Raw genomic sequence first — 17,473 nt, 5'->3', positions numbered from 1 at the left:
GGCAAAACAGTGATAATATCAAGCCCCACGTCATAGTGTTGTCTGAGGAACTAATTGGGTATTAATTATTTTAATAGGATAATATAAGAACTATCCTATTAATAAAAATATTAACAGGATAATATATAACAGTTAAAAAACAGTTCTTAGTAAATGGTTGACTCTATTACCATTACTTTCAGAGTACTGGGGAATATAGTGATCATCTGATATAAGGCTAATCTGAAAATGTCACCTTACTCAATTCATTAAGGCTGTACTATAAGTTAGTTACCTAATTATTTTTTTCTGAAAAGACCTTTATCTTTAACTCCAATTTAACTGAATTAGCTGAAACAATGGGTTTACATGGATACTACCTATAACAAGAATACTCCCTAGTACAAATGTCTGCCTTTTAATGTCTTCTTGTCCTTCCACAATGACTTTAGTCAATGCTTTTTTGTAAGACAATAAGCAAGCAAGTCAGTGACAATGGATAGAGGAGAAGTGTGGTAGGGTACAGAAATCCTGGGCTTTGATGTCAGAGCCTTCGGTCAGGACTGGCAAAGATATGGCACTCATGCCACAGCTGCTCTTCTGACTCCCACAGCAGGCATCACTATTGATCACAGCGCTCCTCTTGTTCTCTTAGAGCCTCAAGAGGGCCTTATAATCTGCACTCCAGCACTATAGGCAGCCAATGCCACTTGATAGGATTTGACATGGTCATGTAGAACCTTCAAAATGCTTAAGCATTTATTTTGCTACTTATGAATGATGAGTTAACCCAGTTCCATATCACTCTACACTGATAATTTCTCTTCTTAAAAGGAGAATAAAACAACAACTCACTTTACCTGTATTTCACTGTCAAGAAGACTACACAATACAAGCCTAAGCCTACTTAATATTTAAACATGACACAGTCAACCTTACAGGGAAATGGGAAAGCTAATTCTAAATTCTCTACCCACCCAATATTTCCTGCCCCAGATATCATATTTTTCCTAAATATAGAATTGTTTGAATATCAAGACATTTGCATATAGATTTTCTTGCTCCTTTCATGACTCTGCCTTAGTGCATAGCAACTTTTATGTGCAAAAGAGTTCCCTGTGGGGTAGTAGACACTCTACATGCATACGGAACATTATAGGTACTTTGAGGGATGAGGTTCTCCCCTTTTCTTTTTTCTTTTTTTTTTTTGAGACAGATTCTCACTCTGTTGCCCAGGCTAGAGTGTTGTGGCATCAGCCTAGCTCACAGCAACCTCAAACTCCTGGGCTCAAGCAATCCTCCTGCCTCAGCCTCCTGAGTAGCTGGGACTACAGGCATGCGCCACCATGCCCAGCTAATTTTTTCTGTATATATTTTTAGTTGTCCATATAATTTCTTTCTAGTTTCTTTCTTTTTTTTTTTTTTTTAGTAGAGATGGGGTCTCGCTCTTGCTCAGGCTGGTCTCGAACTCCTGAGCTCAAAAGATCCACCCACCTCAGCCTCCCCTTTTCTTTCGACTTTCAAACCAAATTTTTGCATGAGATGTGACTCAATCATGATGCTACTATATAGCTAGTGAGTTGTAAGGATCAAATGGGAATATTTTTTGGCAAGAGCCATACCCTATTAGCTACTTTTAATTTTCAGGTGAACAAGGACTCTGCAGGCATATATATGTCCTTGATAATCAGTTCTGGAGGGATGGAGAATTGGCTAAAGCTTATTCCGCTGAAACACAAGAAAGGGGAACTGCAGACCAGTATCCCCCCTTCCCCTTCTCACATGCACAGGGCTCCCCCAAGACCCTCACAACTCACTAGTAAAAACCCTAAAAATTGCAGCCCCACCTCAGGTCACAGTCTGTGCCGCAGGGTTCAGTGACTGGTCCTGGCTGTGGCAGCCGATCGCATCTTTGATCAGAAACAGTAAGCTGGTCCGATTCCCTGGTGCAAACAGGTTTTCGTTTCCGTTCCCCTAAGCAGGGAGGAAAAAAAAATTATGCAGGGAAATTAACCTGTTCCATAATTACCTATTTCAACCAGGTATTGGCAAACATTTTTTCTAAAGATCTAGACAGTAAACATTTTCAGGCTATGTGATCTCTGTCACACTACTTATACTCAACCCTGCCATTACAAGGCAAAAGCAGCTGCTCGTAGATAATACCTAAACAAATGATCATGGCCATGTTCCAATAAAACTTTATTTATAAAAGTGGGCAGCAGGCTGGATTTGGCCCCCTGGCTGTAGTTTGCCAACCCCTAATTTAGATAAAAGGAAACAAGATAAATAATATACGATATGACTTCTAAAACCACGTCCCTAGAAAATTAAGGAGGCAGAGCTGATTTTGCTTGGTTTGACACGTGTACAAACCTCTTACTATGAGGAAACCTACCATTTCCTGAATCCTTTAAAAAATTCAACTTGCCAGCCTAAAATGACCAGATCGATGCAGAGAAAGCTGACTACAGAACTCATGCAGATAGGTTGCACTGATTTGGTTGTTCTTTTAAAAAAGAAAGAGATTTTTAAAACCCTTCCAATCCCCCAACCTCAAACTCAAAGCAGATACCTTGGCAGGGTTTGCTGCATGCTTGCCAAGGCCCATGGCTGTTCCAGTAAAACTGCTGAGGTTTATCTTCAATCGGAATATTGAAAGAATAGCGCACGTCGGGGTTATACAACTTCCCCACCGACAGAACCTGGAATGTACAGACAAAACAGAGAGGATGTTTGCGGGCCGGGTGACTCCAACTGGAAGAAGAGTGTGGTGGGCTCATGGTCAAGTTTTTACCTGAAGCAAAAGTTCTTGTTCAATGCGGTCCGTGGAGTTAATTCTTTCCACCACGTTGTCGGAGCCGCTGTACTCTATCACAGCGTTCCCAACACGGATTTCCCTTTTGGACATTGTGACAACAAAGTCTCCATTTAGCAAGAATTCACCTTTACTGCTTGATAAAGCTGTGGGAAAAGAGAATTCATTAATCTGCTGCCCGCAACTACCTGTTTGAAACATGAAATAATACCTTTATAGGCAGAGTCACAGTGCAAAGAACGTGAACTTTGAGCCAGACAGGCATGGCTTCAAATCCTAGATTTGCTGCCTGCCAGCTGTGTGGCATTTGGGAATCACTTTCCCTCTGTCCGCCTCCATTTATCTCTAAAATGGAGATAAAAACACCTACCCCTCATGGTATCTGGCAAAAACAAAATATAATATAGGGGTTCCAATTATAATGGGGTTTGTTAAATAAGACCCATAGCTACAGGATTATATTAATAGAGAGAAGCACAAGTGTGATGATTTGAAAATATGTGCTAGTAAACTAAACACTTATACAATTGGTTCCTCCACAAATCTCTCCATATATTTTAGAATTAGTCGAGCCTATTAAACCTTTGATAAATCTTTGGCAGATGCTGAAATCTGAAAATACATGGTTAACAGAATGCTCAAATGTCATCTTTTCAGTGAGGCTCACTGTAGTAGCCAGCCTCAAATATGGCCCCAAAGATCCTTGCTTTCTGGTATTCACACTTTGTGTCATCTCCTCCCACCATGAATAGGAATTACTGTGTAATCACTGAGATTAATGCAGAAATGACAGAGTACAATTTCTGAGGCAAGGACAAAGGCATTGTGGCTCTGCCTTGTTCTTCCTTGGACTGCTGGCTTTGGGAGAAGCCAGCTGCCATGTTGTAAGGATACTCAAGAAGCCCATGGAGAGGCCTCCTGCAAACATCAGTGAAAAGCTGAAGCCTTCTGCCAAAAGCTCCAAGTCATCTGGGATGTGGATCCTTCAGCCCCAGTCAAGCCTTCAGATAACACCACAGCCCTAGCTGCCATCTTGACTATAACCTCATGAGAAACCTTAAGCCATTAATACCCAGCTACGCTGCTTATTTCCTGACATAAGAGACTGAGAGACAGTATGTATTTGTTGTTCTAATGTCTTGAGATAACTTGTTACACAGTAAAAGATTAATACACACCTACCCAGACCATTCTTTTTAAAACTGCAACCTCCTCCCACTGCCAGCACAGATTTCATATTTCTTATCCCTTTTCCCACCCTAATTTTTCTCCATGGCACTTTGTTTATGCTCTCTCTCCCCAAAGAAGAACTTAAGCTCCACGAGGGCGAGGAGGTTGGAACTGTTTTATTCACTACTATACCGCAGCTTCTGAAAGAGCACACGGCAGGTGCTCCAGATCTTGCAAAAGATGAAAAAAAAAAAAATCAGTGACACTGAAAAAGTGATGCTGGTGAACTTCTTGAATCAAGTGTCAAAATAATGGCCAAATGAGGACCTGACAGAATTAGACCAGTTATGGAATCTAAAGTAGTCAAACTCATAGCAACAGAGAGCAGAATGATGGGCGGGAGGGAGGGAGAATGGGGAGATGTTGGTCAAAGGGTACAAAGTTTCAGTTATGCAAGATGGATACATTCTGATGTAAGACAATGTGGCTAGTTGACCATACTGTACTACATACTTGAAATTTACTTAAGGGTAGATCTTAAGTGTTCCCACCAAACACACACATACATACTTAAAAAAAGAAAAAGAATGGAGGGAAGGAAGAGAAAAGGAATGAATGAAAGAATGAAGAAAGAAAAAAATACAAAAGAAAATGGTAACTATGTGTGGTGACAGATATGTTAATTAGCTTGGTTTTGGTGATTATTTCACAATGGATAGGAATATCAAACATCAAGTTGAACCCCTTAAATACATACTATTTTTATTAACTGTACTTCAACAAAGCTGAAAAAAAAAAAAGGAAAGCAAATTGATAAGGAAGATAAGAGCTGCTTCATAAAGAATAATTTATTTATCAAAGAGCCAAGAGAGATTCTTGGTAAAGTTAATGAATCCTTTGAAAGTTTTTTAAAAATTGACTCCCTTTCAGATTTTACTGTGAAATCCAAACTTTAAGTCAAGAATGTACTACTGTGCTATCATATGACATGATATGGAAAACTTATGCAAAAATATTTATCAATTGCTTTATTCTTTCCAAAACTTCAGCACGACTGGAATGAAAACACAATTTTGTTGACTGTAACATCAAATAAATTTATTTTCATACTTTTGTATTAATTTCTCAAGAAAAAATCTCAACTATATCTTTTCCCCTCTAGTATTTATTATAACATTTTGGTATCATTTTCAGCTCTGCTTTTTCTCCCCAGTACGACTGCTCCTTGAATAACGAGTCCTCCTGAATATTGGTCTTGACATGAACCAGGTACTCAATAATTCAGAGCTATTAAACATTTGGGTCCTGAACAAAATATTAGAAAAAGGCTCTCTGATCTTTTGTAATTTGTGCCCTATGAGCAAATCTCAGCAGCGAGGAAACCCTTGAAATGTCCTTAGGTGAACAGAAGAAACAAGGAATTTAACTCGTGTATTGTAAATACGTATCCTCCCAGGCACCGATGTTAATCATTTGGTACTAGCTGCCTGAGAAACCATGTAGAACAGGGTTCACGGACAACATCACGGCTCGGCATCATATTAATAATATCTGTCTTGGTCGTGGAATGAGGAATGGCCAAGTTATCTTAGGTATCTGCCAGGTCCTAACTCATCTTTCACTGATGCAGGTGATGCACTGTCTTTCACCACTCAGGCGAGAAGTGATTTGTATATAAAAGAGACTTTGAGGATTTAGGTTAAATAGGTATTATACTCTTATGTGCAGATTAAAGAGGGCTGAGATGAAGCTCTGAATGTCCTTTGTGGTTCAGTAGCAGTAGGATCCTCATTTTCTTAGACATGGGAACCTCACAGAGTTCAAGCAATTGGACACTTTACTGATGCAAGGCTACTCTTTCTAGGATCAGGAATTAACTGCACTGAATTCTGTTCCCAATCCAGTGTTTCATTTATCAGAATTTCCACCCATGTGAACACCATTTAGCCCCAAGGGAAGCATAAGATGCCTTAATCTGAGCTGGTTGGGAAGAAAATGGTGACACAGGTAACAGCCAGGGTTAGTTTTTAAAAGAATAAAAGATCATCCAACTTCTTGGCTCTAAATCCTTTGATAGTTCCTATTACCCGTAGAATATAGTTCAAACCCCTTACATAACCTACCTGTAACTTTACAAATCTTAACCTCACCTATCTTTCTAGTCTCACCATTCACTCCTACCGATAAACCTAAATTTCCAGGCCTGTATATCCCCTGGTCAGTCATATATTTTTCTACATGGAAGCAGTAAACTAAAGTGGTTAAGGCTATAACATCTGGAGTCAGACCCATAAGGATCCCAATTCTTCCCATTTTCTGTTTGTGTAACCTTGGATAAGTAACTTAAGCTCTCTAAGCCTCAGTTTCTTCCTCTGTATAATGGGTTTCTTATAGGATTGTTAGGTGGATTAAACAATATAGTGCATAGTGGGGCTTTAGTTCTTGGCAGACCACAATGCTTTCACATGCTGTCTCTTTATCACACCTCTATGAGGCAGGAGGTCTCTTACAGATGCCTAATTTATGGATGAGAAAAGCATGACCTAGAGATTATTAATTTCCCAAGGCCAGATGGTTTCTAATCAAGGAAATCTATTTCCAGAACCTGTTAACTACTAAAATTTTCTAAGAAGGGAGTTGACAAATGCTTGTTAAATTAGTGAATGAATTCAAGCACCTTCTCTCACATACAAATAGAAACTAAATATGCTTAGGTTACAGATTTTTGACAATTTAAATTGTTCATTTTGCTAGCCTGCATGAGCCCTTTAGCAAAGCAACCATTTAAAAGTTCACTTTTGTCAGCCCAAGAAAAATCCCAACCCATAGTAGGTGCTCAATCGATGATGTTGAAAGAATGCATGATGGATGGAACCTGACACTCATGACAAGGAGAACTGAGTGCTTCCAGCCAAACGACTTTTCTCAATCAGTGTAAACCTCTGACAACCTCGTTCACCCGCAGCTCCTGCAGCGTGGTCTACCAGCCATGCAAGATGCAGGCGTTTCAATGGGTCACTGATTGGAGCCGAGGTCGTTTCCGTGGCACCTCGGGCATCCTGAGGCTGCTGTCCAGTGTGGGTCACTCACATGGTGATGGTATGATGTGCTGTTAACAAAATCACCCAACTCTTCCAAGTGAAGTCACATACTAGCTACCCGGCTGATGTTTCACTAATAAGGGGGAACTGAAATGTCACATGCCAGTTCTGTAAATTAAGTGATAATCCAGTTTGGTTATGTTCAAAGAGTGATGGTCTATTCTAGGTTAATTGGGGAGGGGGGTCTTTTCCATTGTCTCCAGGCTTCCTCTCATGCTTATGCTGACTTGGGGTACTTCACCCTTCACCACACGTTATTTATTCCCATCAACAGTGAGTAGGGAATGAGATAGGAGCTCAAATGACAGAAGGTTCCTCTTATGATCTGCTCTGATAAACAGTTTGGCCCCAGACGTCCTTAAAATCATCAGATGAAAAGAAATTCCTCCTTCGTCTCGCACTGAATCGATTCCTGTCTTCCCACTGCCACAATTAATCCAGGACTAAGTGTACTGGAGACAAATAAGTGTCACAGAAATGTCTACTTTTTCTTCTAAAGAGATATGAACATGGGGGCCCTGGGTACAACTTGGCTTTAACTCAACAGGAGGGAGGGGCCCATGTGAAAGGACGACCTTTGACAGAGAGGCTTTCTGCTTCGGTACCTTGTGAAACAAATAGTTTCCTGAAAACAACAGTCTAATGCCCAGCCTCCCACTAATGCGATTAGGGGAGCTAATTTCCTGGGTTGGTTTCCCTCCCATTGCACCCATCAGAGCCGGGTTGCTACAAAGGCCCTCTCTCCTGGAAATTGCTCCCTCACCAAAACACGCAGAAGAGTATGTCTTGAGTGACGTTTAAAGAAACAGGAGGGATAAGGATGAAGATCGCTTAGCAACGGAACAGCTGCGACTGGACTCCCGCAAGACACAGCATGGGTTGTAAAACCTTCTCGGGCATTTGCTGCACCTTCCTTGAAGCCAAGAGTAAACATTTACACACCCCAGACTTGATGACAACATCAAATTCTTCCTAACTTGTTAAGTAACCACTGTGGGGTTCAAAGGCTCTGAGGTCTTGACTTTCACACTCGGTGGCCTGTGACTTGCAATCTATGCCTGCACACTTTTCATTTGCTTCCAGAGACACTTTGCTAAGCCAACAGGTGACTTTCCCATAATATTCCATTAAAGAGCCATGACTGGCTCAGACTGCCTGTCCCCAATGACAAATCTTCTTTAATTTTGTTTTCATTCTCTACAAGGAGATTAAGAAACCTCCAGTGAGAAATAAAAGGTTATCAGGGGGCCCGCCCTGAATTCAGGCGCCTGAGGTGGGCTGATTAAGTGGAACTGAATTGAGGACGCTACTTGGAGGGAGATTATTTTTCCAAGAAGGAGAAGAATAGAAGAGAATCCTTCTCCCTTTCGAGGAGAAGAAAGGAGCAACTCAATGTGGCTTTCAGCTCTCAGGAAATCAATTTATAAAGGAGGTTGCATGCAATGCAGCTTGATTTAATTAGGAAGTAGTAAGGACACAGCAGTCACATGCTCAAATTTATAACCAAGCATATGAAAAAAAAATACAGATTTTATACAGTGGTGGAAGGAGAAATGCTTAATTCCCCCAAAATAATTTGAAAACAGTCTCCATGAATTTTGTTAATTCTCTTATAAAGTCAACACTCCTTTGGATATTTAGGGTGGCAAAAAGTCAATGCAGCCATTGAGTAATTAACTCCGAGTAAGACATTATGGCCTTTGAAAGAAGGGATGAATTTGTATTTCCAAGGTAACCCCCATTCTCCATTAAGCACATAGTAGGTACTCAGAAAGACAGCACGAATAATGGCTGCTCAGCAATTCAACATTACTTTATACCTCCAGGTGTACATTTTGTATCAGGAGCTAAAGCTGTAAAGACACAGCTCTGACCTTAAAATACTAGTGGGCATATAGATAAATATGTAACAAGTCTTCTCAACTCAGTTGAGGGCAATGCCAACCTTTCCATTGCTCAGGTCAAAGCTCTGGCGTTTGTGACTCTTCTTGACTTCTTCACACCTTTGACTCCTGTCTTTCTTTCACCCACCATATTCAATCCACCAACAAATCATGATGGCTCTGTCTTCCAAAGACATCCAGAATCGACCACATACTGCCACCTCCACTGCTCCTGCCTGGGGCTAAGCCACCAGCGTCTCTCCCCTGGATTACTGCAATGACTGCCTAATCTGTGTCACTGCTTATGCCCTGCACCCTTCTTCCACCTTCTCTTCTCAACATACCAGCCAGAGTGCACCTTTACAAACACAAATGCAATTATGTCACATCATTCCTCAGCTCGAAACTTCCAGTGGCTCCCCATGTCTCTCAGAGTCCAAGCCAAAGTCCTTCCAATTGTTATGTGGCCCTCTATGACCTAGTCCTGTTACCTGTTCAACTTCATCTAGGACTGTCCTCCGTGCTTACTCAGCAATAGCCACACTGGCCTCCCTCTGTTCTTCCAACAATTCAAACATGCCCCTACTTCAAGGACTTTGCAGTGGCTGTTCCCTCTACCTGGAATGCTCTTCTCCCACAAAGCCTGTTATCTCTCTCCACGATTCAAACATTTCAACGCCACTGTCCCTGCCCCACCCTTGGTATCCCAATTTCTTTTATGCTGCTCTGATTTCTAATAGCACGTATCACCTTCTAATAGTATAGAGTTTGCTTATCTATTAAGTTATTATTTATTTTCTATCTCCCCTCACTAAAAAGTAAACTCTAAGAAGACAGAAATTTTCATTATTTTTTGGTCTGTTTTGTTCATTGTGCCTAGAACAGTGCCTGGCCCAAATTAAATAAGCAAATGAATGAATGGAGATACACAGCAAAAAATGCTAAATGGGATTATATATAAATATTACACTTGACCAGCATGCTTGGCTAAAGCATCACTGACTGTCTATGCAAGATTTCATGTAGACATTCCAAAATACAGATATATATTCTATTTTGATTCAAAAAATACTCATTTACTGGCTCAATATATCCAAATGTTTGGATTAAGCCTCTATAGAGGCTATATTCAGATGGATAAATAGAGTTCCTGTCTGGATATTATAAGAAACAAATTACATTCATTTCTTATAAAAATTGCCTAGACAATCACAAAGATGTGGGAACAACCCAAGTGCTCATCAAGACATAAGTAGATTAATAAAACATGGTATATGTATACCATGGAGTACTACTCAGCCATAAAAAATGATGATCTAGTATCTTTTGTAACAACCTGGATGGAACTGGAGACCATTCTTCTAAGTGAAGTATTGCAAGAATGGAAAAACAAACACCACATATACTCAATACTAAACTGGAACTAGTCAATCAATACTTACGTGCACATATGGAAGTAAAACTCAATGGAAATCAAGTAGGTGGGAGGGAGGAAGAGGGGACAGGTAAATTCACACCTAACTGATATAATGCACACTATTTAGGTGAAGGGCACTCTTACAAGTTTGACTCAAACAGTACAAAAGCAAATTATGTAACCAAAAGATGTGTACCCCCGTAACATTCTGAAATAAAAAAAATATGAAATCAGAGACACTTAAATAAATTTCCTTCTACTGCATTTTAAGTTTACAGAGAAAAAAATAATCCAACTGAAGTCACAGTTTGTGCTAATACCTCAAAAAAGAGAGGAGAGAAAATAAAAGTTTATAATGTTTATAAACTTTTTTTTTTTTTTTTTTGAGACAGAGTCTCTCTCGCTTTGTTGCCTGGGCTAGAGTGAGTGCCGTGGCATCAACCTAGCTCACAGCAACCTCAAACTCCTGGGCTTAAGCAATCCTCCTGCCTCAGCCTCCCGGCTAATTTTTTCTACATATATATTTTAGTTGGCCAGAGAATTTCTTTCTATTTTTTAGTAGAGACGGGGTCTCGCTCTTGCTTAGGCTGGTCTCGAACTCCTGACCTTGAGCGATCCACCTGCCTCGGCCTCCCAGAGTGCTAGGATTATAGGCGTGAGCCACATAATGTTTATAAACTTTAAAAAAATAAACAAATAAAATTAAGAAAAATAAAAATTGACTGCCAGTAAGACTGCCCTGATTTCTTCTAGATATGAGGGTGCAAGCCACGCTGCTCTTCTCGGCTGGGAGGAGTCCAGTTGTACAAGGCTGAATCACTTTCACTCCTAACTCTACTCCCCACGTCCTTCTTTTAAATGCCAGTTGAGAAAATGTCATAATCACTTGTGGCAGTTTACAAAATATTGAATCGAAGTGGGATTGGACTGAGAAAACTGTCGCAAACCAACACAGGGTCCTTAGTATGTTGTGGTTTAAATATAAGGAACAGATATGAATTAATCATGTATCTGGACTCAGTGAGGGAAGATAAAGACTCTGCAAAGAACAAAGTGGGCCATTCTAGAAATGACTTGAGAAAAATATGTGCCACTCTAGAACCTGTTGGAATGAACCAGCATGATGAAATACTGAAAAAGTCTACTGGTGGTCTGCTACTGGTGAGAGCCGATCACCTAAAAATCAAGTCAAGTAATGCCTCTAATAAAACATTTGCAAGCCGGTTACCCACAGGACATATTTTTTAAAAGACCCAATAAGAGCAATGATTTTATGTTAAACTTAGAGGGTAAACTCTTTCAAAATTTCACTTGAGGCCATTCTATTTTGTCAGATCCAGAGTAAATCCCTTGATATCAAACAGCGCAACGACACAACCCTTAAATCAATACTCTGATGATGTGTGTGTGAGGGAGAAATAATGAATTTCAAGATCAACTTCTTTTACGAAAATCCATGACATTGGAAAGCTCTCCTGCTGGTTCTCTGGCATCTGCCAACTGCTCCAGAGAACCAGAGTTCCAGCAAATGGCAGGGGGCAGCCCATCTCACCTAAGTAGTTGTCATCCTCTGATTTCCCTGAGAAACTGTGCTGCCGCACGTCGATATTGGTAGCACCAGCCGGAATTCGGACCACAGTATTGTAACCTGGAAAGAATGCAGCAGAAATTCAGTATTCCACAGAATGGTTCACTTTCTCTAAGTATGGAATAAAAGGTCGGCAACAAAGGAATATAATATAACTCTCATACAATTCTGGTAGGTGCCTTATAGTCAGACGGATAATGTACCATAACAAGACTGATTTTATGCTTGACATTAATACGTTTAAGTATAACATGCAGTTAACAATTTTTAAACTTTGGCCATTTTCATTCTCATGGTTCTTAGGAGCAGATTCTTACCATAATGTACCGTATTAAATGTTCCTGCCACCGTTTTACATGAAGAATTATCGCCACCACAAACCCCACATTTATCTCTCCGGGCTTTTGAGTTTAAAACATGATCGCATCCAGCTTGCTTTTAAAAAGAAAACATTTGAAATAAATGGTAAGTATTACAGTGGTTATAAAATGGCAAGTAATGTGTTTCTTTGAATGACATGCATTCAAATGACAAGAAAGAGAAGTCCCCTTTAAACTTGCAAGGATTGTGAATGCACACTGCATACAGCGTTGCTATTTAAAATGTGGTCCTTGGACCAGCAACTTCGGGCATGCTTGGTGCTGTTTGGAATGCAGAACCTCAGGCCCACCCAGGTCTCCTAAGTTGGCATTTTAACAGAATTCTCCAGCTGCTTCATCTACAAAGTTTGAGAAACACTAGCCTATGAATAAGCAGAGTAAATGAAAAAAAAATCCCTCAACAATGAGAAAAAGGGGGTGTGGTAAGGACTGTATCTAATTAAGGAGTTCATGCCCCATCTTAAGAGAGCAGCCGCCGTCCGCGGCAGGCTACCCCTGCCATGTAGAAATAGGAGCCCAGTGTTGACATTTTCCAATTTTTCAAGGGAAGCTGGAAAATTTGATTTCATGTGAAATCCCCTAGGTTTAAATATCGGCTATGAATAGAAGACAAAGTGCAACTGCAAGCTGCCTGTTGAGGCCTTAGGCTCCAGCACATGGACTCCTGAATTTCCTCGCATATTAACACAATGTGGCAGTATAGACTGAACTCTGAGACAGACACCAGCAATGAGCAGAAGAACAAAGTCCACATTCCTGTCCATTCTGTCCTTGTGTGAACCAATCCTTGAGGACAAACTCAAGGTGGTGCCATGGAATGAAATAACAAGGAAATCCGTGCTGTAGCTGTGAGCTGGGAAGTAGGTGAAGCTTTTACGGGCTCTTTCCATCAAACCCTACCAACCAGGAACTCCAATTTGCCTTTGGACCATATGCAAAAAAAAAAAAAAGAATACATTATCTCAGAGCCTGGCTGGGTCAGGAATGATTTTTGAATGGCAAGAAAGAACACTGAAATGGTATTAAGCCCTTAAGAAATCACTGCTCTGGTGCCTTGTCATTTGCCAGAAGTTTCTCAATTTCTCTTTCAAGAATAATTATCAAGCACGTCACAGGTAGAAGCAACTGTGGTTAAAATCACAAAGAGGGGTATGAATGAGGCCAGCTCCTCCTCATGACATCCTGCTGGAGCATAGCTATTCAACTAGAAAACCAGCTATCGGGAAGCATTCGCTTAAACACTGAGTTCAAAGTAAAGGAGAGTGTGTGTAAATTGTTATAATAAATCTTTAAAGGAAGGTTTGTGCAGACCCCTGCAGAGGCTGAAAATGTCAAGAAAAATCCAGGGCAGTGGTTCCCAAACATTGGCACAGTATGCATCAGAGTAAGGTGATGTTGATGCTGAAGCTGGCCCAAGGACCACACTTTGAGAACCACTGCTCCGGAGACAGTGCACAGATATTAGCAATTGCTATCAAGGAAGCCACGAATCACAGCTTGGCAGCAGGACAACACAGTGAAGAATACACCATCTGGGACTTACCCGGCAAAGGCCTTGGACACAGATATCATTAGTGTCCTGGCCACACGGAGTTCCGTCTACCACTCTGTCTCGGAGCTGATAGTAGGCCGTGTTCCCTGCCACTCTGCAGAACAGCTTGCACCGGTCCTTCATCAAAACTAGAGAGGAGAAACAGGACATGATGTGACTGCTGTGCCTGGCCCCAGGACCAGCCTGCCAACAGCGGGCGCATGCTCTCAAGGGACTTACTTCCACTGTACTTAGGGACCCAGCGCACATTGGGAAGCAGACCGTTGATGTTAAAATGCTTTCCGTCAAAGTGGGCACACTGCTCATCTCGGAAGTCTCGCTTCTGCTTGAGACACGGCTCCGTGTTGCAGGACTTAAATTTCATTCTACGCCCTACACAGTATTTTCCACCGTTTTTTGGCCTGAGAAAATATAAAGAACACACACACTGTATTAGCATAATGTATTTTTCTGCACACCCTTTGCTCATTCATGACTTCTTGTCTTCTAGGGAAGCAAATTTGAGGTAGCAGATGATAGTGGGAAGGGAGAGGGCTCTGAATTCTGGGCTTGCATTCTGCCTCCAATACCATTAAGTGTATAGCCTTGGGTAAGTCACTCAACCCCTGCAAGCCTCAGTCCCTACATTTCTAAAATGGGATGTAGCTATCTTATAAGGCTGTGTATGTATGTATGCATGTATGTATGTATTGATTGTTTAGTTATAGAGATGGGGTCTCCCTGTGTTGCCCAGGCTGTCCTTGAACTCCTGGCCTCAAGCAATCTTCCCACCTACGCCTCCCAAATTGTTGGGATCGTGGGCGTGAGCCACTGTGCCCAGCTGTAAGGCTGTTTTGAGGATAAAATATTAGGGTATGTAGCTTAAAGTATGAAATACAAAGCCTGAATCTATTACAGTATTTTCTTGTCCTTTTCCTCCTGAACGTTCACAGTCCTTTCATTTTGAAAATGTAACAGGTAAAAGGTACCTATGAGTAGTCAGAACGATCCCTGTCCACCTCTGTCCCTTGATATTCTCATGGGAGACCATCATAAACTTGAGCCTTCCTACCTCCATTCATTCTGTCCCTCCCCACCCTCTCTCCCAACAACCACTGTTTTTGTTTGTTTTGTTTCATAGATAAAATGGAATAAAGGGAATGTGCCCATATTTTGACTAACTGAAGAGGAGAGACAGGAAAGAACACACTGGTCTCATTAGCTTTTGTGTGACAAGCCTATGGAGTATGCCTTGCAAAGCATCACAGTGCAAATTTAACCTCGGCATGCAACCCTGTACATGTATTTTCCAGATGTGATCCAGAAAGTAAATTATACAACACATCTACCAGCAGTCAGCGGCTTGCCAAATTCATCATGGAAACAGGAAAATCACAGAATCCTAGGAAGCCAACGCTCACCCACCCAGGGCTGCAATAGCTTGGATTTCACAGCAACCCCAGGACACCCGTGAAACTGAAAGAAAAATGTTCACCTTTTTTCTTTAGAATGAATCTTTCAGAATAATCCTGACTACAAAAAGTGGTGTTTTTTTTTTCCTGTTGTTGTGTTTTTTCAAATAGGGGTTTTGATAAATAAGAAATGCATCCATGCCTATGACATACAGAATGAGAGGCAGGAAGAATGCTGGAGTTGAATCTGGGTTCCATTCTTGCCCTATCCTCACTATGTGGCCCTAGGCTAAGTTCTTAATCTCTCTGAGCTTCTATTTTCCCCTTCTCTAAAATGGGTGCACACAGTAGATGCTGGAAAATGTTAGCTGCTACGTTATTACACGACAGCCCTACCCAGTCTAATCTGATCCAATTCAGCAGTGGCTTTAAGCACCAACTCTGGAAACGGTGGGCAAGACTAACCCCGATCTCAGGAAGGTCCACCTAGGGGAGCTTGTCCTGATGCTGTTACAAATGTCCTTCTCAGATCAAAGATTTGTAGAGTAAGGTAAGAACACGGGTATAAACTACCTGGCTTCCTGGGCTCCACCCTTCACATATAAAACAGAGATGATACCATATACCTGAAAGGCTTGCTGTGAATGTGAGGAGCTTAGCAACGAGTCTGAGAAATATTTACCATTATTTATCATAAAGAAGACTGCATCTAGGGACGCAAAATGTCACATAGCACAGCAGTGTCTATGTCTGATTGTTTCCCCATTTAGCCCAATTAAGCACATATGCTTTATATCCGCATTGTGCACTCAACTCGCTAAAGCTCTTTCATATCCTGCCCAAGGGTAGGGCACATGAGGTCCTTTTATACCAAGGGACAGGAAGTTCAAAGAAGTACTTTGCCCAGGGTCGCACAGCTAACAAAGGAGCAGAGTCAGGACTGGCATCCAAGTTCTCCAGGTGTTTGCTCCACGCCTGTCTGCTACATTCTCCATGTGCTATGTCCACCGTCTTTTCCTTCAGTTTCATGTAGAGATGCAGACTTGATTTCCTGGATACCAAGCCCTTTTCTCAGTACCAAAGCACCCCAGTCTCATGCATAAAACATTACAGATTACACATAAATAATAGATCAGGCCCATCTACCTGCTCAGGTGAAATTTGTTTTAAATGTGCTACAAGGAACACACCCCCCCCATTCAATTTTTCCTCAGGTTGAAATTATTTTACAGAATCTTTTTAGATGTTCCAACTGACTATAGATGGATTATTTATTTATTGCCTGAAAGTAACTCATATTTCTTTCCCTTTGAAAATAAGATTTTTAAAGTTGATTTTCTTTTGGCTCTCTTATATAACAAATCTTAGCTGAATCTCGAAATACATCAAATGCAGTTGTTCTTTGGACTGCAAACAGTTATTACTTGGAGGCGGGTCTCCTTCCGATGGTAACAGTTTCCACCTTTGCCTGCTCTGACCACTATAACACGGCAAATTGTATTTTGTGATTTATTTTTTTATAAAAAACATTTTTATAAACATCACATAAAAAACACTATATATGAGAGGCTATACGGCTGGAGGTTATAAACATAGACTCTGGAAACAGAAGGTTTGAATCCCAGCCCTGCCTCTTAAAAATGGTACAATCTTAGGAAAACTGTTTAACCTCTCTAAGCCTCGGTTTCCTCATTTGTAAAAAGAAGATGATGCTAATATCTACCTCATAGGGCTGTGGTGGGGGTTAACTAGGTCAATACAGTCAAAGGACTTAAACAAGACCTGGCACACAGTAAGTGCTCAATAAATGTTTTCTATTACAAGGTTTGGCAAACTACACCTCCGCAGGCCAAATTTAACCACTGCTTGTTTTAGCATGGCTTGTAAGGTAAGAATTTTTACATTTTAAAATAATTAAAAAAAAAATTAAAAGAAGGGCCTGGAGCGGTGGCTCATGCCTGTAATCCTTTTCACTCTGAGAGGCTGACGCAGGAGGATTGCTTGAGGTCAGGAGTTCAAGACCAGCCTGAGCAAGAGCAAGACCCCATCTCTACCAAAAATAGAAAAAACTAGCCACGTATGGTGGTGAGCACCTGTAGTCCCAGCTACTTGGGGGCTGAGGCAGGAGGATCGCTTGAGCCCAGGGGTTTGAGGTTGCTGTGAGCTAGGCTGACACCATGGCACTAGAGCCCGG

General features: G+C 41.1%; 1 protein-coding gene across 8 annotated transcripts in view; it reads right to left on the bottom strand.

Moving 5' to 3' along the window:
* ADAMTS9 (ADAM metallopeptidase with thrombospondin type 1 motif 9) overlaps positions 1-17,473 on the bottom strand; it is a 160,982-nt gene that overhangs the window by 93,112 nt on the left and 50,397 nt on the right. For all 8 annotated transcript variants that reach the window (XR_006729929.1, XM_045530877.1, XM_045530874.1 and 5 more), the window contains 7 exons: positions 14,108-14,289; positions 13,880-14,016; positions 12,274-12,391; positions 11,921-12,016; positions 2,777-2,943; positions 2,555-2,684; positions 1,827-1,953 (listed from right to left, as the gene is read on the bottom strand). Coding sequence is in view for 7 of the 8 variants with exons in the window: in XM_045530877.1 (XP_045386833.1) it covers positions 1,827-1,953; positions 2,555-2,684; positions 2,777-2,943; positions 11,921-12,016; positions 12,274-12,391; positions 13,880-14,016; positions 14,108-14,289 (957 nt within the window). In the remaining variant the exon portion in view is untranslated. The remainder of the gene's footprint in view (positions 1-1,826; positions 1,954-2,554; positions 2,685-2,776; positions 2,944-11,920; positions 12,017-12,273; positions 12,392-13,879; positions 14,017-14,107; positions 14,290-17,473) is intronic.

The sequence above is a fragment of the Lemur catta genome, chromosome 18, assembly GCF_020740605.2.
Source record: "Lemur catta isolate mLemCat1 chromosome 18, mLemCat1.pri, whole genome shotgun sequence".
Classification (NCBI taxonomy): Eukaryota; Metazoa; Chordata; class Mammalia; order Primates; family Lemuridae; genus Lemur; species Lemur catta.
The sequence above is the reverse complement of the archived record's forward strand: the minus strand, read 5'-3'. Positions and strand labels throughout refer to the sequence as shown.